Raw genomic sequence first — 23199 nt, 5'->3', positions numbered from 1 at the left:
TTGTATTTTGCTACTGGGGGAAAACAAATTTCATAATTGCTTCAAAACGAACTACATGGTCTCTGTTCAAAACAGGCGGTGTATATTAATCACGAGGAATACAGAACAAAGTTCTCTGTCAACGAGAGGTCTCTTAGATTTTTTTTTTTTTTTTTTTTGCCTAATAGTTTTAGCTGAAAGCCAGGGTTAGTGATTAACTACATTTATTCTGTTTTAAATTAGATTAAACACTCCTGATGCCAGGTGGTGGGCTAGGAAAGAGGAACTTAATAAAGACAGAAGAAATAAAATAATTCTGCTTTTCTAAATTATTAGAAATTCAGAAATTAGAAAATTAATTTTTTTCTGGGGGCGCCTGGGTGGCGCAGTCGGTTGAGCCTCCAACTTCAGCTCAGGTCACGATCTCGCGGTCTGTGAGTTCGAGGCCCGCGTCGGGCTCTGGGCTGATGGCTCAGAGCCTGGAGCCTGCTTCCGATTCTGTGTTTCCTTCTCTCTCTGCCCCTCCCCCCTTCATGCTCTGTCTCTCTCTGTCTCAAAAATAAATAAACGTTAAAAAAGAAAAATTAAAAAAAAAAGAAAATTAATTTTTTTCTAATGCATCCTATATACATCCGTGTTTTCTTAAGTAAAGTATACTGAAGATAGTTTTACTTTTTCCATTCTTCAGCTTCATCAATCATAAAATGAGGGACTGTTAATCCACAGGATTTGAGGATTAAACGGGGATCATGTCTACCTCCCAGCCTAATGCCTGGCACAATAAATATTAAATAATACACACAATAACTATTGAAACCTTGACCTCTTTCGTAATGATTTGGTTTATTGGATGTTGCTTTGGAATTACACTTAGGAACATAAATTTTCGCCCTCGGAGACTTGTAAAGTATCTTTGGCCGCTTACCCCAACATCACTTGGAGCTAGACGGCAGTGCTTTGAGCTGTGGTATCCACTTGTACAATTTTTACTGACTTCTTCTTGCTGGTTTTTACTGACTACACCTTCAGCTCCTCTTCCAATCTTTTTCTACGGAGAGAAGAAAATCAAACACCCCTGGTAGAAACACTTGATAAAAGGTGGACAAGCTCTGTATGCAAGCTAGGGAATAGTTTGGCGGAACAGATTACTAGCCACCAGAATGGCTGCTTCAGCGGCTTGGGGGCCCATTACAGTCAATGCCAAGATCACGACTGGTTCCAGCAAACTGAGGTTAACAGAAGTCACAACTCCCAGACTAGGTGTGGCCTTGCTGCTCTTCCTGCCAGCTAGCTCAGCACCTTCGCTGGTGGGAGGGAGAGAAGAAAGAGCGGGGGGAGGTAGAGCAAGGCGGGGTGGGGACTGAAGCAGGAGAGGAGGCCCAGGGTAGGAAGTCACTTTGGTGGGTCTTCGCTGAGTGAGGCGGCCAGGTGATTCGTGTGCGCATCAGAGCTTTAGGAGCCCAGCTCTTAGACGCCTGTTCTGCTTTTCATTCTCATCAGCCCTGTGTCACACTACCTGCTTCCCTTGCCAATGATAACTGTCGTTCATGAAAATTATTTCCTAGGGTGTTATGTGAACATGGCATCCAGTTATTTGGTTCTGTAACACTTTGGCTACCACTGATGCTAAATTGTTTTTCCTATTCCTTTTTCATATTGCATCTGTATATCTTCATTTGTGAGCTCACTCTTCACAGTCCTTCCCATTTTTATTGTTAATAAGCATCATTTCTTCCAAGTGAGAATAATTTTGGTTTTGTTACTCTATTTTTCTGCTGCCCATTGTAGAAAATTTTCTACAGCTTCTAAATTTTCTTCAGCATGACTAAAATTTTCAGAACAAGAATGTCATACATCACCGCTTCTGTTTACCCCAAATAGAATTACATTAAAGGGGCCATATTATGGCCTACTTTTGGAAAACAGCTTTATTAAGAAATAATTCGCTTAGGGGCACCTGGGTGGCTCAGTCAGTTAAGTGTCCGACTTCAGCTCAGGTCATGATCTCACAGTTCATGGGTTTGAGCCCTGCATTGGGCTCTGTCCTGACGGCTCAGAGCCTGGAACCTGCTTCAGATTCTGTGTCTCCCTCTCTCTCTGTTCCTCTCTGACTCATGCTCTGTCTCTCTGTCTCTCAAAAATAAATAAACATTAACTTAAAAAAATTTTTTAAGTGGGGTGCCTGGGTGGCTCAGTGAGCTAAGCATCCAACTTCGGCTCAGGTTGTGATCTCACAGTTTTGTGGGTTCGAGCCCCACATCGGGCTCTGTGCTGACAGCTCAGAGCCCGGAGCCTGCTTCGGATTCTGTGTCTCCTTCTCTCCCTGACCCTCCCCTGCTTGTGCTCTCTTTCTCTCTCTCAAAAAGAAATAAACGTTAAAATAAATAAATTTTTTTAAGAAATAATTCACATATACTATGCACCCATGAAAAGTGTACAATGCCATATTTTTAGTATATTCAGAGTTGTGCAACCATTGCCACAATATAATTTTTAGAGATGTTCATCCCCCTAAGAAGAAATCCTGTCCCCCCTCTCCTCCCCACACTTCTCGGGCCTAGGAAACTACCCGTCTACTTCCTGTCTCTATAAATTTGCCTCTCCTGGACATGTCATCTAAATGGGTAATAGGTGGTCTTCACCAAGTGACCTTGGTGACTATCTTCTTTCCCTTGGTGCGGTATTTTCGAGGCCCACCGTGTTGTAGCGCATATCAGCACTTCATTTCTCTTTATGGCCAAATAATATGTCATATATGGACACACCACATTTTATTTATGCATTTGTCGTATGATGGGCACTTGAGTTGTTTCCACTTTTTGGCTATCATGAATATTGCTGCTATGAGCATCCATGTTCAAGTTTTTGCGTTGGCGTGTGTTTTCATTTCTCTTGCATAGATACAGAGGATTGCCGGATCCTGCGATAACTCTGCACTTAACTTCATGGTGCAGCTGCCCGACTGCTGTCCACAGTGGCTGCACCATTGTACGTTACCGCCAGTGGTGCGTGAGGGCTCCAATTTCTGCACATCCTCACCAACATTTTTTACTACCTATATTTTTGGCTAGGAGGTATGAAGTGGTTTTATTGTGGCTTTGATTTTCATTTCCCTAATGACTAATGATGTTGAGCATCTTTTCGTGTGCTTATGGGCCATTTGTGTTTCTTCTTGGGAGAACTGTCTATTCAAGTCCTTTTCCTGTTTTTTAATTAATTAATTAATTGTTTAATTTGCATCCAAGTTAGTTAGCATATAGTGCAACAATGATTTCAGGAGTAGATCCCTTAGTGCCCCTTACCCATTTAGCCTATCCCCCCTCCTACTACCTCTCCAGTAACCCTCTGTTTGTTCTCTGTATTTAAGAGTCTCTTATGTTTTGTCCCCCTCCCAGTTTTTACATTATTTTTGTTTCCCTTCCCTTATGTTCATCTATTTAGTATCTTAAATTCCTCGTATGAGGGAAGTCATATGATATTTGTCTTTCTCTGCATTTCACTTAGCATAATACCCTTCAGTTGCATCCATGTAGTTGCAAATGTCCTTTGTCTACTTTTTTTTTAATGTTTTTATTTTATTTTTGAGAGAGACAGACAGAGTGCGGGCAGGGGAGGGGCATAGAGAGAGAGGGAGACACAGAATCTAAAGCAGGCTCCAGGCTCCGAGCTGTCAGCACAGAGCCCGACATGGGGCTTGAACTCACGAACTGTGAGATCATGACCTGAGCTGAAGTCGGACGTTTAACCGACTGAACCACCCAGGCGCCCCTCCTTTGTCTGTTTTTAATTGGATTATCTTTTTATTATTTATTAAGTTGTAAGAATTTTTTATATATTCTGGACACAAATCCCTTATCAGACATATAATTTGTGACTATTTTCTCCCATTTAGTGGGTTGTCTTTTCATTTTTTTTTTTTTTTTTTTTGTTTAACGTTTACTTATTTTTGAGACAGAGAGAGACAGAGCATGAATGGGGGAGGGTCAGAGAGAGGGAGACACAGAATCGGAAACAGGCTCCAGGCTCTGAGCTGTCAGCACAGAGCCTGACGCGGGGCTCGAACTCACGGACCGCGAGATCGTGACCTGAGCCGAAGTCATTCGCTCAACCGACTGAGCCACCCAGGCGCCCCTCTTTTCATTTCCTTGATGTGATCACTTGCAGCACAAAAGTCTTCAATTTTGATGAAGTCCCATTTGTTTCCTTTGGCACTTGTGCTTTTGATGTCATATCTAGGAAACCAATTATGACCCAAGGTCATGAAGTTACTCTGGTGTTTTCTCCTAAGGGTTTTATAGTTTTAGCTTCCATGTTTGGGTCAGTATCCTAACACAAATTGATTTCCTTACAGCTCTGGAAGTCAGAAGTCTAAAATAGGTCTCACTAGGCTAACATCAAGGTGTCGACAAGGTCGCATTCCATGTGGAAGCTCTAGGGAAGAATCAATCCCTGCCTTCTTGCCTCTTCTGTGTTCTAGAGTTGACCCACCTCTTTTGGCTCATGGCTCCCTTTCATCTTCAAAGCCAGTGACGGCATGCTGCGTTCTCACATCAAATCACTCTGACTTCCTCTTCTGCCTCTGTCTCCCACATTTAAGGACCTGGTTATTACATTGGGCCCACCTGGATATCCCAAGATAATATGCCTATTTTAAAATCATCTGAGGGGCGTCTGGATGGCTCAGTCAGTTAAGGGGCTGACTTCGGCTCAGGTCATGATTATATGGTTCGTGAATTCAAGCCCCGGGTCGGGCTCTGTGCTGACAGCTCAGAGCCTGGAGCCTGCTTTGAATTCTGTGTCTCCCTCTCTCTCTGCCCTTCCCTTGCTTGTGCTCTCTCTCTCTCTCTCTTCCTCTTCCTCTCTCCCTCTCTCTCTCTCAAAAATAAACATTAAAAAGAATCATCTGATTAGCCACCTTAATTCCTTTTGCTATCTTAACTCCCTTTGCCATGCAATGTAACATATTCAATATTCTATCTGCCACAATCTGTGACCTATTTTGAGTTAATTTTTAAATTGTATTTGAGAGAGAGAGGAAGCACACATGGATGCAGAGGGGAGGGGCGGAGGGAGAGACTCAGAATCTTAAGCAGGTTCCATGTTCAGCTGGAGCTCAGATCCCCCCATGCAGGGCTCAATCCCAAGACCCTGGGATCATGACCTGAACTGAAATCAAGAGTCAGACGCTCAACCTACTGAGCCGCCCATTTGCCCCTTGAGGTAATTTTTGTGTGTGGTGTAAGGTAAGGGCCCAACTTCATTCTTCTGCACGTGGATATCCAGTTATCCAGCACCGTTTGCTGAAAAGATTCTCCTTCCATTTATGTGGCCTATTTTTCTCTTAACATCAAAATGTACCCATATCCATCAATATATAACGTGGCCATTTGATTTTTTTTAAGTTTATTTATTTCGAGAGAGAGAGAGAGAGAGAGAGAGAGCAGTTGTGTGCAAGTAGAAGAGGGACAGAGAGAAGAAAGCGAGAGAATTAGGGTCTGCGCTGTCAGCACAGAGCCCGACTCAGGGCTCGATCTCACGAACCGTGAGATCAATACCTGAGCCAAGATCAAGAGGCAGATGCTTAACTGACTGAGCCACCCAGGTGCCGCTGACATGGTCAGTTTAAATGACTGACTAGGATTTCCCTTTTTGAATACACCATGGAGAATTTACATTGTTTCTCCATTGCTTTTACTTTTTTAAAATTGCCTTTATCTGATTTATGGGTCTTTTTAAAAATATAATATGGGCATAAACCCTTTTCCATTATCTATGTTGTACGTTGCCGTTGAAAATGTTCACTTCTTTCCACCATCCTGGTTTAAGCTCTTCTTTTTTCATCTGGGCCACAGCCTTACTCCACCTGGTCTCCCAGCTTCCGATCTTGCCTCTTTCCAGTTTGTTTCTCCATCACAGAGTGGACTTTGAAAATGCAAATCTAGGGGCGCCTGGGTGGCGCAGTCGGTTAAGCGTCCGACTTCAGCCAGGTCACGATCTCGCGGTCCGTGAGTTCGAGCCCCGCGTCGGGCTCTGGGCTGATGGCTCAGAGCCTGGAGCCTGTTTCCGATTCTGTGTCTCCCTCTCTCTCTGCCCCTCCCCCGTTCATGCTCTGTCTCTCTCTGTCCCAAAAATAAATAAACATTGAAAAAAAAAATTTAAAAAAAGAAAATGCAAATCTAGTCATGTAACTGCCACCTCTGTCCTTAAAACAGATCCTCAGTAGGAAAAGGACAAAACTCTTTGTCACGGCCCCCTCTTGGCCTTCGCCTAATCTCATGGGGTGCCTCCACTTGCTCACTCTATCTGTCCACACCTGCTTCCTCTCAGATCCTCTTGAAAACCACCTGCTGCCATCGCAAGGCAGTCTCCCTAATGGGGACAGGCCTCTAGCTCACCACACATCTTCCCTCCTCAGCCCATTCCACCTGCAGGCTTAGGTTTACTTTGTGGATTTCATTAATTTGGCCTCCTGCACCAGCGAGTGAGGTCTATAAAGATAGGAGTGGACTCTGCTTTTGCTGGTATCTACACTCCGGGTTCTAGCGCATGATAGGTACTGATATCTTAGCAAAGAAACAAGATCAATACATTTTCTACTGGGTATTTGACTTTTCACTTAGTTTATGGTATTTTTAATTCACAGAACCCTAAATATTTGCATCAATCTTTTCCTTTATGGTTTCTGCCTTTGTTCGAGCCATGCTTAAAAGTCCTTCGTGGCTTCAAGAATGTAGAAATGTTGACCTATTTTCTTTTATTGATTTTATACTTCTCTTGTTGGCATTGAAATACTGAATCTGCCTGCCATTTGTTTTTAGCATATGCTATAAACTAGGAAGATGACTTTATTTTCTTGCCAAATGGTTAGCAGTATTCTCAACCCTTTCCATCCTTTCCTTTGCTGACTTGAGGTGACTCGTTGACTACACATTCAATTCTTTCCATGCTTAGTTGTGTAAATAGTCTGTCTTTCCCACACTGGCTGTGTTTGCCACTTTTTTAAATTATTGTAACTCTAGGGGCGCCTGGGTGGCTCAGTCGGTTAAGCGGCCGACTTCGGCTCAGGTCATGATCTCACGGTCCGTGGGTTCGAGCCCCGCGTCGGGCTCTGTGCTGAAAGCTCAGAGCCTGGAGCCTATTTCCGATTCTGTGTCTCCCTCTCTCTGACCCTCCCCCATTCATGCTCTGTCTCTCTCTGTCTCAAAAATAAATAAATGTTAAAAAAATAAAATAAAATAAATTATTGTAACTCTAGACTATGTTTTCATATCTGATAGTCACACTTTCTAAGCAAATGCGTTTTTATTAAGTAATATTTTTAAGTTCTACGATTTGAACTAAGGGTTACTAGACAGAGAACTGTCGCTCAGAGCGATTCTCAAACTTGGGCGGGTATCCACAGGGCGTGTGCCAACACAGATCGATGGGCCCCCATCTGTTACCGATTCAGTAAGTGTGTTTGCGTTTCTAACAAGTTGCCTGATGATGTGGATCCAAGGACCACGATTTGAGAACCTCTGCCATGGAGTAAAGATTACGGTCAACCTGAGAGTGGCCCAGATGCCTTCTCTGAATTAATTTCCCAGTGTGCCCTCAGACGTCAGATGAACCTGCCCCGTGTGCTTTTTGTGAGCACCTCCCTGACAGGCTCTGGCCCTGCTCCTGGAACTACTTCAGAGCTGATCCAGGGGAACATAGCCCTCCTTCCAGCGACCCAGAGAGGTGCTCAGCCTAACGGCACAGCTGCCCCGCTGGTGACAGGTGCCTGTGCAGCCATGCTTCGGGCCCTTTAAGGCAGAAATGAGAGAAAGGGAAGAATGCAGTGACTCCCTTTGCTTTATTTAGGCTCTCGCGACTTTCCTTCTGCTCTCCAGCGATGGGATCAGAGAACTCCTCTTTGCTTTCCTCATTTCCTGCTCCCTTGGCTATTTAATGGCTCCTTGGTCCACACAAAGGGAGAGTTAATTACTAACACCTGCTTCTCCTCCCAGACCCATAGGCAACTTCTTGACCGAGACTTTTCCCACCTCGCCCCCACGATGTAAGCATATTTAAGGAAATCGACATAGTTTTAACAATTTAGCCATACAGCATATACCTCCGTGGAGAGGGCTGCATCTCACTTCTTCCTTCATAAAGGCACAGACATATTTTGAGGGAAATAAAATAGCCTTAGAGGTGCTATCTGCCATAGGTTTGCTCTTTCGTTGTTGCTGTTATTAAGACAGAAGGACATGATTATATTGACCGTGAAATGTGTGGCATCAGGAAAATGTTTGTTTCCCGACTTTCCGATTCTCGCATGTGTTTTCCCTATCACTTATATTTTCCCTCTTCTAGGTCACCCAAAAGTTAGGTTGGAAATTATTGGCATTTCCTTGAGGGATGTACCTTCTGAGAATTTCTCCTTTTCGTTTTCCCTTTTGTGGTTTCTAAAACGCACCATCAGAAGACCTGTCACAAGCTGACGAGAGTTTCCCGCTGGACCTTCCCTTGTCTCCTTTCCCTATTCAGCACACACTGTATGAGGCTGTCCATGTGCAGAGTCTTGGGAACACAAAAGGACACGTCGCCAGTCATCAAGACCTTGCTGTCTGGGGCGCCTGGGTGGCGCAGTCGGTTAAGCGTCCGACTTCAGCCAGGTCACGATCTCGCGGTCTGTGAGTTCGAGCCCCGCGTCAGGCTGTGGGCTGATGGCTCAGAGCCTGGAGCCTGTTTCCGATTCTGTGTCTCCCTCTCTCTCTGCCCCTCCCCCGTTCGTGCTCTGTCTCTCTCTGTCGCAAAAATAAATAAACGTTGAAAAAAAAAAATTAAAAAAAAAAAAAAAGACCTTGCTCTCTGTAGATGAAGGCAGATACGTTAGTTAACAATTACAATACAGTAGGACAAACACAGTATTGTAGGTCATCAGGGGATGCCTGAGACCAAGGCCAGGGGCACTGCCCTCAGCTTGGCAGGAAGCCCGGCAAGGCACAACTCCCAGAAAAGGTGACATTTAAGCAGATCATTGGGGGAGGGGATGTGTGCATTTATTTATATCATTAACTGTTATTATTCCTATTTTTTCATTTTTATTTACTTTTGGAATAGCAGTTCATTCACATGTTTGACAATTCAGTAAGTATGAAAAGGTTATAAAAGTGCCCTCCAATAGAAATGTGGCGTGATTGAAATCTTCCTAGTAGCCACATTTAAAAAAATTAAAACAAAACAAGTAAAATTAGTTTTAATACTATATTTTATTTAATCCAGATATATATAGTTATCATTTCAATATCTAATCAGCATAAAAACTATTAATGAGATCCTTTATTTTTTTTGTACCAGGCTTAGAATGGGTACAAAGTGTATTTCACATACAACAACACATCGCAATTTGGAACAGCCATATTGCAAGTGCTCAATAGCCACATGTGACTGACTATATAGTAAGCCGTTTCCCTCCCGTCTCTGCCCTGAAGCTGCTGACTTCCCTTCCCTGGAGGCAGCCATGTTTCCTAGTCTCTAGCATGTTCTTCCACAGATGGTTGATAGGTATACCAGCAATTGTAAACATACATGTGCAAATAATAGAACAGCAATCGCATTGCTGTGCATCCTACCTTTTCTCGCTAAGGAATAGATCTTGGAAATGTTTCATATCACTCCAAAGGAAGCACGTTCATGTTTTTCCTGTTTTGTTTATTTCTTTTCCTGCTGTAGAATATCCCGTCTTATGGATGTCACAAATTACTCATTTAGTCTTCATTGGTGAACATTTAGGTGGCTTCCAATATTTGGTGCTTATAAACAACTCGAGCTGAATTTTCAAAGAGGCAGAGAGTGATGGAGCTAACCCCACAGAGGATGGGGGAATGACATTCTAGAGAAAACAACTAACATGAACGCACAGGGCACAAGGACACATGGCATTTGAGGATAATGTCTTGTGTGTGGAGATGTCTGCAGGGTAGAGTGTGTGTGAACAGATGAGAGGGGGAGGAGGCTAGAAGGGCAAGAGGAGACTAGATTGCAAAGTGTCACAATAAGGAGTTTGGACTTCATACTTGAGCCATCAAAAGATTGTAAGAAGCAGGGAAGAATAAATAAATGATTGGATTAATGCATAAAGGCGAGAGGAGGAACAAATCTTCTATACTGATGGATTCTGATTGATAGATATGTAGAAGGCATGAGGGAAACAGAAAATCAGCGTTTAGAGTCCTACAGTAATAATTCCTGCAGGAAAGAGCTGCTGCTGAATATTTAAATTAGTGGGCAAAACTCTGAGAAACGGGATATTTGCCTAGCCTCAAAGTATCTCCCCTAAAGTATGTGTTAATTATCATGATGGTTTTAACATCTGTCCAAACGTGCTTTGATACCCCCCCCCCCACTCCAGGAAGTGGAGCTTAATTCCTCTGGACTCACTGACTCACTTCTAACGAATAGGGTATAGAAAAGGAAAAATAATAACTTCACAATGAGCAAATCTGGAAGACACCACCTTCACCAAGTAATGAAGGTTAATAACATCACCATAATGTCATGGTCATATAGTTTACCCCTGACGACGTGGTGGGAAGGGTACTTTACCTCTGCAGCATTCTTCCCCCAAACCCGTAACTTCAGTCTCATCGTGAGAAAACGTCAGGTAAAACCAGATTGAGGGACATTCCGCAAAATGCCTGACCAGGACTCTTTGAAAGTGTCTTTGAAAACACTCTTTGAAAACAAAGGGTGAGAAAACTGTCACTGAACAGAGGAGACACGCTGACTAAATGCAGTGTGGGATCCTGGATTGGGTCCTGGAACAGAAAAGGGACTTTCAGAGGAAACTGAGAAAAAATTAACATGAAGTCCTTATTTTAGTTAGTACCAGACCAATGTTAATGTTCTGGTTTGCATGAATGTACCATAGCTGCTTAAGATGTTAACATCAGAAGGAGCTGGGTGAAGATATACCATGACACTCTGTGCTGTCTTGCCACTGCCCCATAAATACAAAATTATTTCAACGTTTATTTATTTTTGGGACAGAGAGAGACAGAGCATGAACGGGGGAGGGGCAGAGAGAGAGGGAGACACAGAATCAGAAACAGGCTCCAGGCTCCAAGCCATCAGCCCAGAGCCCGACGCGGGGCTCGAACTCACGGACCGCGAGATCGTGACCTGGCTGAAGTCGGACGCTTAACCGACTGCGCCACCCAGGCGCCCCAAATACAAAATTATTTCAAAATAAAAAGGGAAAAAAAAAGAATTAGAGGAGTGACATGATTAGATTCATTGGGAAGATGAACCCCAATGGTTGCGGTGGAAAAGCAGGCTGGAAGGGGAAAGACCAGCGTGAGACCTTGCCAGGTTGTGCTACAAAAAGTCAGGAAGAGATGATGGAGGCCCAGATGGGAACAGCGACAGCAGGAGTCCGAGGCCATGGGCAAGCTGGAGAGATCTATCGGAGAAAACTCAGTCAGACCAGGTGATGGTTTAGATAAGCAAGTGAGGGAGCAGCGGGCTCAAGATGACACCCAGTTTTCTGGGAGTTAGATGGGTAATGATGTCATCCACTGACGTCATCAATGGAGAAAACAGGAAGAACAGGTTCCCTGGAGGCAGGGAACCAGTAGTTTGGTTTTAGTACTGCTGGGTTTGGAGTGCATTTGAGGGATCCAAGTATCCACTGGGCAACGGGATCTATGGGCTGGCGGGTCAGGAGGAAGAGCTGGCCGTAGACTGATGTGGAGAGTCACTGGCACGTAAAGAGTGGTTGAGGCCAGTGAAAGAATGACATGACCCAAGGAGAGGGGATAGAGAAGAGAGGGCATGAACACAACCATTGAGGGGGTAGGCCCAGGATGGGGCAAGGGGACTGGAGCGTGTCCAGAGAGGTGGTGACAGCATAGCGTAGGCACTCACGGCTAGGTCCTAGAAGCCCAGAAGACCGGCTCTGCCCACCCACCCATTCTGTGACATGGAGCAAGCTATTTAATCTAATAAGGCTGTTGTCAGGAGCATGTGGCACACTATATGTAAAGTTCCCAGAATAGAGCTGGGACTCTTGGTGTTAGAGGAATGTTGGCTAATTGGAGGCAAAGGAAAACGAGAGTGGTGGTCTGGGAGCTAAGGGAAGAGGGTGGTTCAGAAAGGAGGGCATGTATTTCATACCCCTTACGATAGCTATTAGAACAGTGGAAAATAATGAGCATTGGAAAGGATGCGGAGAAATTGGAACCGTCATGCATTGCTGCGGGGAATAGAACATGATGCAGCCACTGTGGGAAACAGTTTGGTCTTCCTGAAAAAGTCAGACGTGAAATTACCGTATGATACAGCACTTCTCCTCCTTGGTATGTGCCCCAAAGAACTGAGGGCAGGGACTCAAACAGATACTTGTCCACTCATGTTCAGAGCAGCGTTCTTCACAGGAGCCAAAAGGTGGAAACAAGCCACCCACCTGCCAACAAAGGAACGGATAAACAAAATGTGGCATATGCATATAATGGAATATTATTCAGCCTAAAATAAACGAAGTACTGATACACGCGACAGCATGATGAACCTTGAAAAGGTTACGCAAAGGGGAATAAGGCAGACACAAGAGCACAAATATTGTATGATTGCAGTTTGATGAGGAACCTAGAGTAGGCAAATTCAGAGAGATAAGAAGGTCGAATAGAGACTGCCAGGGGTGGGGCACCTGGGTGGCTCAGTCGGGTAGGCATCCGACTCTTGGTTTTGGCTCAGGTCACGGTCTCACAGTTTTGTGGGTTCGAGCCCCACATCGGGCTCCGCACTGTCAGCTTGGATTCTCTGTCTCCCTCTCTCTCTCTGCCTCTACCCCACTAGCGCTGTCTCTGTCTCAAAATAAATACATACACTTTAAAAGAGAGAGAGAGGTGGGGGGGATTACGAGGGGTTGGGGGAAGGAGAATTGGGGAGTTATTGCCTCTGCCTGAGATGATGAAACAGTTCTGGAAATGGGTGGTGGTGATGGTTGCACAACATTGTGAGCGTACTTTAAAAAGAATTTTTTTTAATGTTTATTTTTGAGAGAGACAGAGCGTCAGCAGGGGAGGAGCAGAGCGAGAGGGAGACACAGAATCCAAAGCAGGGTCCAGGCTCTGAGCTGTCAGCACAGAGCCCGATGCGGGGCTTGAACCCACAAACCGTGAGATCATGACCTGAGCCGAAGTCGGACACCCAACCGACTGAGCCACCCAGGAGCCCCATGGGAGCGTACTTTAATGCCACTGAATTGTACTCTAAAAAATGGTTAAAATGGTAAAATTTTATGTTGTGTATATTTTACCATCATATTCAAAAATCGAGGACATGGTTCACGCTGCAGAGACGTCAAATAAGATAAGCCCTATGAAATTAGCCTCTGCATTTTATGACACAGGGGCCATTGGAGACAATTCCAGAGCCCTTGTAGTGGAGCAGAGGTCAAAAGCCAGATTACAGTGGGTTGAAGGACGATTGGGAAGTTGTCTGTACCAGGGGCTGGCAAACTACAGCCAAATCTGGCCTCCTGCCTGTTTCAGTAAAGTGTTTCTGGAACACAGCCCCGCCCTTTAGTGTATATTTTGTATATGGCTGCTTGTGTTCTGGGACCGCAGGGTTGAATAGCTGCCACAGAAATCACATGGTTTGCAAAGCCAAAAATATTTACTATCGAACGCATTACAGAAAGTTTCCCAAACCCTGGACTGGACAAGACCCCCTGGTCTTTCAAGAGCTTTGGCTTCCTTGGACGACGCCTGCATTTCTGATGAGGTTGTTGAGCAGACGACAGCGCCCCTTCGGTCAGCAGCAAAAAAACACACCCGAGGCTGAACAATAATAATAATAATGAATGAGAAGGAGGAAGAAGAGGAGGAGGGAGAAGAGAAGAAACTCCATCCTTCCTTTGTCTAACTGGAGATACTATCTCCAACGTACTCTCTGTTTCTTCTAGCCTTGGAAAAAGGGATTCTAAGTCCCTTCACCCAACCCCCCAAAACACTCCCCACTAGTAATTTGTCACGTGACTAGTGATAGATAATAAACGTTCCGAGGTGATTACAAACTACAGTTGGTTTGAAGTTTCCTAATGAATGCAAGAAAATGTCCACAACCTGAGTTAATTTCCTTTCTGGGACTGAATGTCGATATTTATTTCAGATCAAAGAGAAAGCTGATGTCTTCAGCCCTTACTGTGCATCAGGAGCTGTGCCAAGTTTGGGGCCTAGTTGATCTCATGGATAGTCATCAAAACCATCAGGTGGCCTTTCCCCATTTCACAGGTGGGGCGGCTGGGGCTCACTGGACTCAAATACCCTCCCACAGACCCCCCAGGGAGTTAGTGGTAGACCTGGGGTTTGAACTGACATGTCCCTGGTTCCAGGGCCCAGGCTGTTCCACCACATCAGAATGCGCTCTTGTGACCATGCTAAGCAGAATCTAATACTTGGTGGGTTCTCAACCTATTTTAAACAATGAGCCGTTAGTTCATAATAACAGGCCACTTCGGGTGCGTCGCAAGGAGACCGTAGGCTTTTGCAAGACCCACTGCCCAGACTGTTCCCATGCTCCCTCTGTCCCCAAGCCCCACGTTGACGGTCAAGCTGATGCTTGCTACCCAGAGGTATTTCTCGAAAACCATCACGCTTTTCCGTGCTCTCTGCCAGTGCCGTCTAGCACCTGGGCTTCATTATTCCCACCTTACCATTTATTTTTACACAGTCTGTAAGAATTCCTCAAGCTCTTGGTTGGGCACAGTGCCCCAGGGAGATCGCAAGAGGGGGACAGAGTGGCTTCTTCAGTTCCCATCCGTTCGTGCCCCTATGGTCAGTGCACGAACACACAGCACCCTTATGACGTGTTTCCCCTTCGAGGCTGCCCTCGATAACACAGCCAGCCTTGGACTGCCTGGATTCCTGCAGCCTTCAAATCAGAACCAAAAGGGAATTCCGAGGTCATCTACCCAACCCTTGATCATACCGGGAGGAAAACCAACCGAGGCCCAGAATGGGTTGACAGTGTACCCAGGCAGACAGCTTGTCGGTCGGCAGCGGGCAGCGGACCCCGGACCGGGAAGGCTTCAGGTCTCCCAGCTCACGGCTGTAGAGCTCCCTGCCGCCTGATGAAGCAGGGGTCTTCCCCCTGCGTGCGGAGTGCTTACCTTGGGGCCCTTTTCATGAATGAGACCAGATGCAGAACTCCACATTGATCATTTCTGTCCCTCCCCTTTCTGCTTTCTGTTAAAGGCAGCCCCCCAGCTCCCAGCTGGCTCCTGTCCCCTCCCCCAGCCGGGAGAAGTTATTACATGAAGAGATCAGCTTACCAGTTTTCTTCAGAGCAGAGGCTGAGCTCGGAGCTCCGGGTAGTACAGTGAGGGAGAGCGGAGGGAACCAGCGCAGTGCCTAGCGGAACTCCAGGGCTGGAATCCCGAGACACAAGTGCATCTGCTAGCTGTTAGCACTTGGCAGACGGAGTTCTCCTCTAGGGTGGTTCTAACTTTGGGTAATAATGTTTGTCAGCTACCTGATATTAACACTGCTCCACGTTCAAACAGCAGTGTTAGCAAGACCTGGGGGAGAGGTAAGCCAAATAAAATATCTTGTCAGAAGTTGTATTTTTGTCAGCACGGTATTTCCTTTTCTATCTACCAAGAGGGAAGAGGGGCTGGGTTTTTATGGGGTGCAAAGAGGAATGCTTTATATTGCTTTTTTAGGCTTGCTCTGCCTTTTCTTCCAGAAAGACTTCTTTTCTTCTTGGAGAATCCCATCATTTCTAAAATCTCATTCTGAGGTTGTCTGTACAGTTGCCCCACTGGGGAGTTGGCATGGCCTTGGTGACAGATGCCTGCAGCGTGCACGTTTCTCCTCCTGCCGTTGTAGGAAAAAAAAAAAAAAAAATGTGCGTGTCAGATTCCGATAGGGACTGTTACCTTTTGAGAATTTTCCTCCAGTGTTGCAGAAAGGATACGCATGCTAGAGGAATTGCTTTTCTTGACTGCTTTTGCATCACATTTTCCTCCCTTTCTGCCTGGATGTGCTTGAAAAAAAATCTGTGTTTAACTTTATGTCATAGGTTTGAAGAGGAATAGCGATACATGACAGGGCTAGGACTATGCCCAGATCTACTACGGCAGGAAAGCGTGTTTAAGGCCCAGCAGGATGATTTATTCTCTGGGCTTAGCTCCTATGTGTGCTGAATACATCTTTGAACATCATAGATGCTCTGGGAGCCAGGTCTTGATGCGGGCAAAGAGACTGGAAGGGGACCGTGTAGCCTGGAGAGGGAAGCACTTAGGTGTATCTACCCTCACCTGCAAATAAGCCTGCAACGAATGTGCTCGTCCACTCCTTTTGCTCTTTCCTCTGACGAAAGGTCTCCAAGACCGATCAGTGCCCGAGTAATGAATGAAAAGACAGCCTCTTTCCCGAACTCATCTTCCTCTTTGAAAAGCCAAGTGAAAAGTCCATCTCCTAAAAAGGCCAGGGGCCACATCACAGCTTTGCCTTTTGTTGGCATTGTCAGGACAGAGCGGGCTCTGAAAGCTTCATGTGATTACTTTCCCTTCTCTGCAGTGGAAGCAAGAATGCTCCCAAAGCCAGGCTTCGGGTAGAGCCGTGGCTCTATCAGCAGCAGGCTCGCTGGTCGGTTCAAAACAGACATGTGGCTCAGAGGTGTGCAGCAACGGGTCATTTGTTTCAGGCTTTTAGTCTATTAGTTACCCGTGTCCTCTGCTCTGCAGATATTTTCTGGGCCTGTGCGGGGGTCGGGGTCTTGAATGGGAGCTGGAGGGACTGAATGGGTTTGTGATGCTGGAAAGCTGAGAGCAGACCATTGCCCTCTAGTTGTGGCTGGAGTTTGCGACTTCCCTGTTGGTTTTTTACTGTGTGGAGTAAATGACAAATGGGCCGGCCTAACTCAGCCTGGAGCACTTCAGCATGTGTGAGGAGAGCTCATATGGAAAATATTTCTATCACCACTGCATGCGCATATGGTATGGGGAGCCCCCCCATGCAGAGCGAATCGCAGCGCTCCAGCAGCCCCTCAGTGGCGGACCAATTACTCTTATTAACAGCAAGGCTAAGGGCAGGTTTCAGTTACCTGCACACAGCTGGCTCCTGGGGAAGGCCACTCTGGAATGTGCGTGCCTCAAGCCCGGTGTCACACGCGGGGAGGCGAGCGGCCCTGTTTCTCTTTGCAGTCAGCAAGGCAGATGAAAAATGAAAGGGGATTACACTGGCTCCCCCAAATCTTGATGCCGTTCAGACAACACTCAGCACTCGGGAGAGGAAGGCAGAAGTTCTGTCTTTCGAGTTAAGGTCTATGCGCTTAGTAGCCAGAAAACCCAATCAGAGGTGACGCGGTGCCACTCTCCCGCTCCTTTGTTCTGTTCCGCTTTGCTAAATAAAGACCCTCATGTGCCTCTTCCTCTTCCCCTGTTGTCCCTCTTCTGAGTGTGTGTGCACCTACACCCGTGCACACACCGGTGCAGAGCCTCGGCGACATGACTGCTGTGCTCCTAAGGAAATGGTACAATTAGGATTCCTTTCCCCTCGTTGGAATTGAAATGACGAGGCAGGAACATGAATATGCCAGTACCTCCCCCTCCCTCCCTAAAAAGAATGTAGTTTATACAGAGCTTTGAAGAATGTGGCATTTATTTATAAGAGCCTCCTTTTTTTATAAGCCTGTTGCTTACAAAACTCACCCATAAACATGTGGCGTCGTCCCCAAGTCACCAAGATTTTCTTTTTCGCTGCCAGCTGGTTTCCTTGCAGGTTTTAATTATCTTCCCTGTGGATGTTCATAAAAACGCATGAGGAAAAGGAAAAAAGGGGGAAGAAAGCATTGTGCTCCCAGTGTTGTTTAGCTGGTGTGGCTCAGCGTGGGGCTGGAGGCCAAGCAGCGGACTCTGGGTAGCAGCTCAGGGTCGGTTTCCCAGATAAGCAGGGGCTGGCAGGTGGTGGGAGGAGGGGGCCTTATGCCAAGCAAGCCTTATCTGGGGTCCTGTCGCTGACACTGTCGGCACCGGTAACTGTGAGCCAAGGACAAACAACCTGGTCTGCGGTTGGTGCATGGGTTTGAGAACAAACACAGGGAAGGCCTGTTCCTTCCTTGATTTTCCGGTGGCAGGAGCATTTAGGTTCTTAGGACCTTGTAAAAACATTGAGGTCACTAGAATGCTGTTGGTCTTGTCAGAATTAGGAGAGTGGCCCCGTTCACTGGTAGAGATTGCACGCATTCCCTAAGGAATGTAAAGGGCCATGAAGTCAAGCTGGACTTTTGGGGCTTTTGTCCGTGTGCGAAACATGCCGGGATCCAGTTTCTTTGCAGGACGCAGCAGAATGGTGTGTGGGGGTGGGAGTGTGCCTTGTCTTTCCTGAATTTGGACTTAACCTCCTCAGATAAGACCAGTGAGATACTGTTGTATGTGAGGAGGGGGAAGGAAAGGCAACTTAGAAACTGACACAGTTCTAGAAGTGGGCCAAAAATGTTTTTTGTTTTTTTTTTTAAATTTTGATGAAGCAATTTGGCAAAACCTATCAAAATTAAAAATTAAAATTAAATACAATGGGGACAGGGTTTCTCTTTGTAGCAATGAAAATATTTTGGAATTAAATAGTGGGGAGGGGTGCCCAATCTTGTGGCTGTACTAAAAAAAAAACACTGAATTATACCTTTCAAAAAAGCAAATGTTATGCTTTATGAATAATTTCTGTTGTGGTGTATGTAAGTGTTGAACCACCGTATTGCACACTTATGGTTACACTGCATGTTAACGAACCATAATTTAAATTAAAACTCTAAAGTCGATTTTTTACATTAAAAATAAACGATAAATAGCCCTTTGACCCAGCTTTTCCATTTCTAATACGTCACTATGTAAATCCACTCTAAGTGTGCAGAATGCTCTCTGAACCACTTTTCATTATCCGTCTGTTGCAAAAACCTAAATGTCCCTCAATAAGAGACACAAGGCAGGTGATCAAAGAGAACGATGCAGTTCTTTTTTTTTTTTAATTTTTTTTTTAACGTTTATTTATTTTTGAGACAGAGAGAGACAAAGCATGAACGGGGGAGGGTCAGAGAGAGGGAGACACAGAATCTGAAGCAGGGTCCAGGCTCTGAGCCATCAGCACAGAGCCTGACGCGGGGCTTGAACTCACGAACTGCGAGATCATGACCTGAGCCGAAGTCGGACGCTTAACCGACTGAGCCACCCAGGCGCCCCGAGAATGATGCAGTTCTATATGTACTGATAGGAAATGACCACCAGGATGTCTTTCTTGTCAGGTAAGAGGAGCAAGTTGCAGAGCAACATGTATGAGATGCTACTCTTTGTGTAAAAGGCGTTAACATACTTGTTCATCCCCCCTCTGGAAGGATATACAGCAAAGGAGAGAAAAGGGGGTGGCTGGGGGTGGAGGCAGGTGAGAGACTTCCACTGCCCTGTACACCTGTGTACCTTTTGAACTGTGTATGACAGACCTGTCTTAGCCAGTAAACAATAATAACAAAATATACGCTATAATAAAAAAAAATACTTCGTACTGCATATAACACATGATGTAATAGATAACACCACCGGCGAAGCTCATAGCACACAGTGCATGTGAATTAATAGCCATAGCACTAGAATGCCATGTGGCAAAGTGATTCCTTAAGGGCTAGAATGATATATTCTTTGGGTGGTTCATTCATTCATTTAACTTAGAACCTCTGTGTTGTTTTTTTTTTTTTTTATTTTTACAATGAGAATTATAATAGTAGCTCCTTTAAGGGGTGGTTGGAAGGGCTAAATGTGATAGAATGTGCAGAGCTCCTAGTTACAGTGTTGGGCACATAGTCAACAGCACTGATTGGCTGTCACTACAGTTACTCTCCAGGTGCTGCCAGGATGTGCCCCCTGGATGCCGAGGAAAGAAGGAAAAGATAAGGTCTTTGATGAGCTTACACTTTTAAAAGGGCCCAGAGTGCAAACAGTTAATGATCATGCAATATGAAATTCTGTTTAATTGCAAGAGCAGAGGCAAAGGGGTAAAGAAGCAATGCAACCTGCCTAACAAAGGGAAGAGAAACTCTGCAATGTCGTGTTTGTACTGAGGCTTGGAGGGCTGTGTATTAGGGGGCCTTCAAGACAATCCCCAAGTTCAGTGATTAACGGCGATTCAGCGACTCAGCGTGTGGTTGCACTTACAGCTATGATCCACTCTAGGGCGGGGATAAAGAGCAAACTCCATGGGTAAAGTCTAGAGGAAACCAGGCAACATTCCAAGGGTCCTATCCCAGTGGAGTCGCACAGGACACACTTGATTCCCCTCACAGTGAGTTGTGACAATACATGTGAAATACTGTCAATTAGGTATGCTTATTAGAGACCCAGCACTTAGGGGTTTTGGGGGGACTGGCCACATAAGCACCCTTTGCCTGCCATGTACCAACAGTCCAGATTGCTAGATACGGTGTTCAGCATAAACCCTTATTATTAGTACAGTATATGCACAGTTAGCCACTTTTACCAGCTCTGGGAGTGGTGGGAACCCTCCCCAAATCCATTTCCAAACATCAGTCAGTGACCAACCTCATAAGCAGATCTTTTTAAAGGAGAGCACTCAGGTCTGCTATGTTAACTCTTTTCTGCACAGATGAGTAGCCATTTTTTTTTTTTTTTTTTTTTTTGAGAGATAGAGAGAGACAGAGTGTGAGCTGGGGACAGGCAGAGAGACTGGGAGACACAGAATCCGAAGCAGGATCCAGGCTCTGACCTGTCAGCACAGGGCCAGATGCAGGGCTTGAACCCACGGACACAAGATCATGACCTGAGCCAAAGTCAGATGCTCAACCGACTGAGCCACCCAGGCGCCCCATGAGTAGGCATTTTAAGTGGAAAAAGAGGGAGGGAGGACATTCCAGGAAGAAGGAAAGCATCTACAGAGCCCCAGAAATAAGAAAGAGCATGACATATTCTGGAAACAAAGCTTTGTTCAGATTACAGAAGCATACACTGTGAGGGAATGTGGTGGGAGAAGGTTTATCAGTTACCTGGATCCCTAGGGTTGGAGTTTCCTGTGTGCTTTTGAAAGTTCCAGAAATGACATATCTGCAGTCTTTGTTGTTTTTTTGTTTTTGTTTTTGTTTTGAGAGAGAGAGAGAGAGAGAGAGCAGGAGCGAGAAAGGGGCAGAGAGAAAAGGAGAGAAAGAATCGTAAGCAGGATCTGCACCCAGTGCAGAGCCCTACACAGGACTTGATCTCATGACCATGAGATCATGACCTGAGTGGAAATCAAGGGTCAGACATTTAACCAGCCACCCAGGCACCCCCACGTATCTACAGTCTTAATAAGAATCTTATCTTTAACGACATGTCATTTAGATTACACTGTGGGACATTTTCATGTTCATGGATTATTGAAATTACTTTTTAAGGATTAAAATAATTTAAATAATGAATGTAGAGTTGCTTTGTTTGTTTCAATTTTAGAGAGAGAGAGCATGTGAGTGAGACAGAGGGTCAGAGGAAGAGAGAGGGAGACAATCCCAAGCAGCCTCCATGCTGTCAGCGCAGAGCCCAGCGCAGGGCTCAATCTTACAAAGTGTGAGATCGTGAACTGAGCTGAGACTCAGCATCAGACACTCAACCTACTGAGCCACCCAGGCAGCCCTGTAGAGTTGCTTTGTAAGCAGTGATAGCCTTTATAAAAAGCTAGCCATTATTATTAGTCCCTGGAGGGTTATTTGTGGCAAATAGAAATGAAGTATCAGTGTAATGCCCATAATTACTGATTCTTTGTGCACAGTTCTCAGTGGCTCAACCTTTCTCCAGCTTTCTGATATCTAAAATGAAAAACCAACCGTGTGGAACTAACTTGGCAATGAAACACCTGAGTTTGAGCCTTGGGTCTACCACGTCCAGCCGTATGACTTTCAACATTTTGAATTTTCTTTTAAATTAGGAAAGCTATTGTTATAAAAACAAATTCAAGAAATGCGAAGCATAAGTTAAAGGTTCCTCTTTACCCTCACTCCCTTCCCAATCCTTCCTTCCTCCCCAGATGAAACCATTGTTAACAGTTTGGCATTTGTTCTTCCGGACCCATTCCTACACATTTATAAGCATAAGGGTGTGTATTATGTGTCTCTGTGTGTGTTCGTATATGCCTACATATGTATGTGTGAATGTGCCTACAACTTGCAAATAATGGCAATTCTGCTGCTGCTTTTCTGATACCTGGTACCTCTTATCTCTACTTCTTGTCTTCATTCAATTGCTAGGCCTTCCAGTATACAGTGTTAAATCAGAGCAATGAAAGTGAACATTCTCGTCTTTCACACTTAAATGGGAAAGCTAATATTTCATCACTAAGTGTGAGGCCTGCCAGATGTTGTAGGTGGATCAGTTTTATCCAGTGACAGCTTCCCTTCTACGTTTTTATCAGGAATGTTGTTGAGTTTGGTTAAGCGTTGTTTACCTTCATGAGGTGCTGATGTGGTATTCTCCTTTAATCTACTTAAAAAGTGAACTATATTAATACATTTCTTAATGTTGGATTCTCTTTACATTCTTGGAACTATCTATCTTAATCGTGGTGATTTATTCATTAAATTCACTAGTGGATTTGATTTGTGAATATTTTATTTTGAATTTTTGGGCTTTTTTTTTCAATGAGTGCTCTTGTTCATGGCTCTCTTTTATTGTGCTAGACAAGGATTTTGCTAGTTTTGTGAAATTCAAAAGTGTCTTGTCTTTTAGCATGCTTTGAAACAGTTTGAAAAGCAGAAGAATCATCATCTTCTTGAAGGTTTGTTGAACTCCATCATAAGGCCAGCCCTTGTGGGGAGAGGTGGTCTTTGAGTACCTAGTTTAGTTTCCTTTTTATTTCTAAAAAAAGTGTAATATTTAATGTATATAGGAAACTACATGTAACATACAAGTGAGTTATGAAGCAAAATAATAAAACAAATACCTCTGAGCCTACCACCCAACTAAGGAAATAAAACATTCTCAATGCTAGTGCCCCAGTCCATTCTCTTCTTTTCTCTCAGAGAAAATATGGTTGTCATTTTCTTGCCTTTAATATATATATTGTATATATATTGTGTACATATATATATTTAATTTTATAATATATATGCAATATTTATATACATGTAATTATATCATACACATATGTATCTCTAATGAATATATTGTTTGATTTTGGTTTTGAGTTATATAAACATAGTATCTTGTTTTCCTTTATT

At 44.7% G+C, this 23199-nt stretch overlaps 1 protein-coding gene and 1 long non-coding RNA gene across 5 annotated transcripts in view; one reads left to right on the top strand and one right to left on the bottom strand.

Moving 5' to 3' along the window:
* Positions 1-23199, top strand: part of THSD4 (thrombospondin type 1 domain containing 4) — a 578933-nt gene that overhangs the window by 362454 nt on the left and 193280 nt on the right. Inside the window, exon 1 of one of the 4 annotated variants that reach the window (XM_045449232.1) lies at positions 15329-15540. The exons of the other annotated variants lie outside the window; for them this stretch is intronic. Coding sequence (XP_045305188.1) covers positions 15469-15540 — 72 coding nt within the window. The 5' untranslated portion in view covers positions 15329-15468. Of the gene's footprint in view, positions 1-15328; positions 15541-23199 lie in introns of those variants that run through there. 4 annotated transcript variants of the gene reach the window in all.
* Positions 15663-22997, bottom strand: LOC123582768. The gene is made up of 3 exons (XR_006704540.1): positions 17666-22997; positions 17059-17476; positions 15663-15827 (listed from the first exon to the last, which is right to left on the bottom strand). It is a non-coding gene; the product is annotated as an uncharacterized LOC123582768 (long non-coding RNA).

The sequence above is a fragment of the Leopardus geoffroyi genome, chromosome B3 (genome assembly GCF_018350155.1).
Source record: "Leopardus geoffroyi isolate Oge1 chromosome B3, O.geoffroyi_Oge1_pat1.0, whole genome shotgun sequence".
Taxonomy (NCBI): domain Eukaryota; kingdom Metazoa; phylum Chordata; class Mammalia; order Carnivora; family Felidae; genus Leopardus; species Leopardus geoffroyi.
This window is presented reverse-complemented; position numbering and strand designations above follow the sequence as displayed.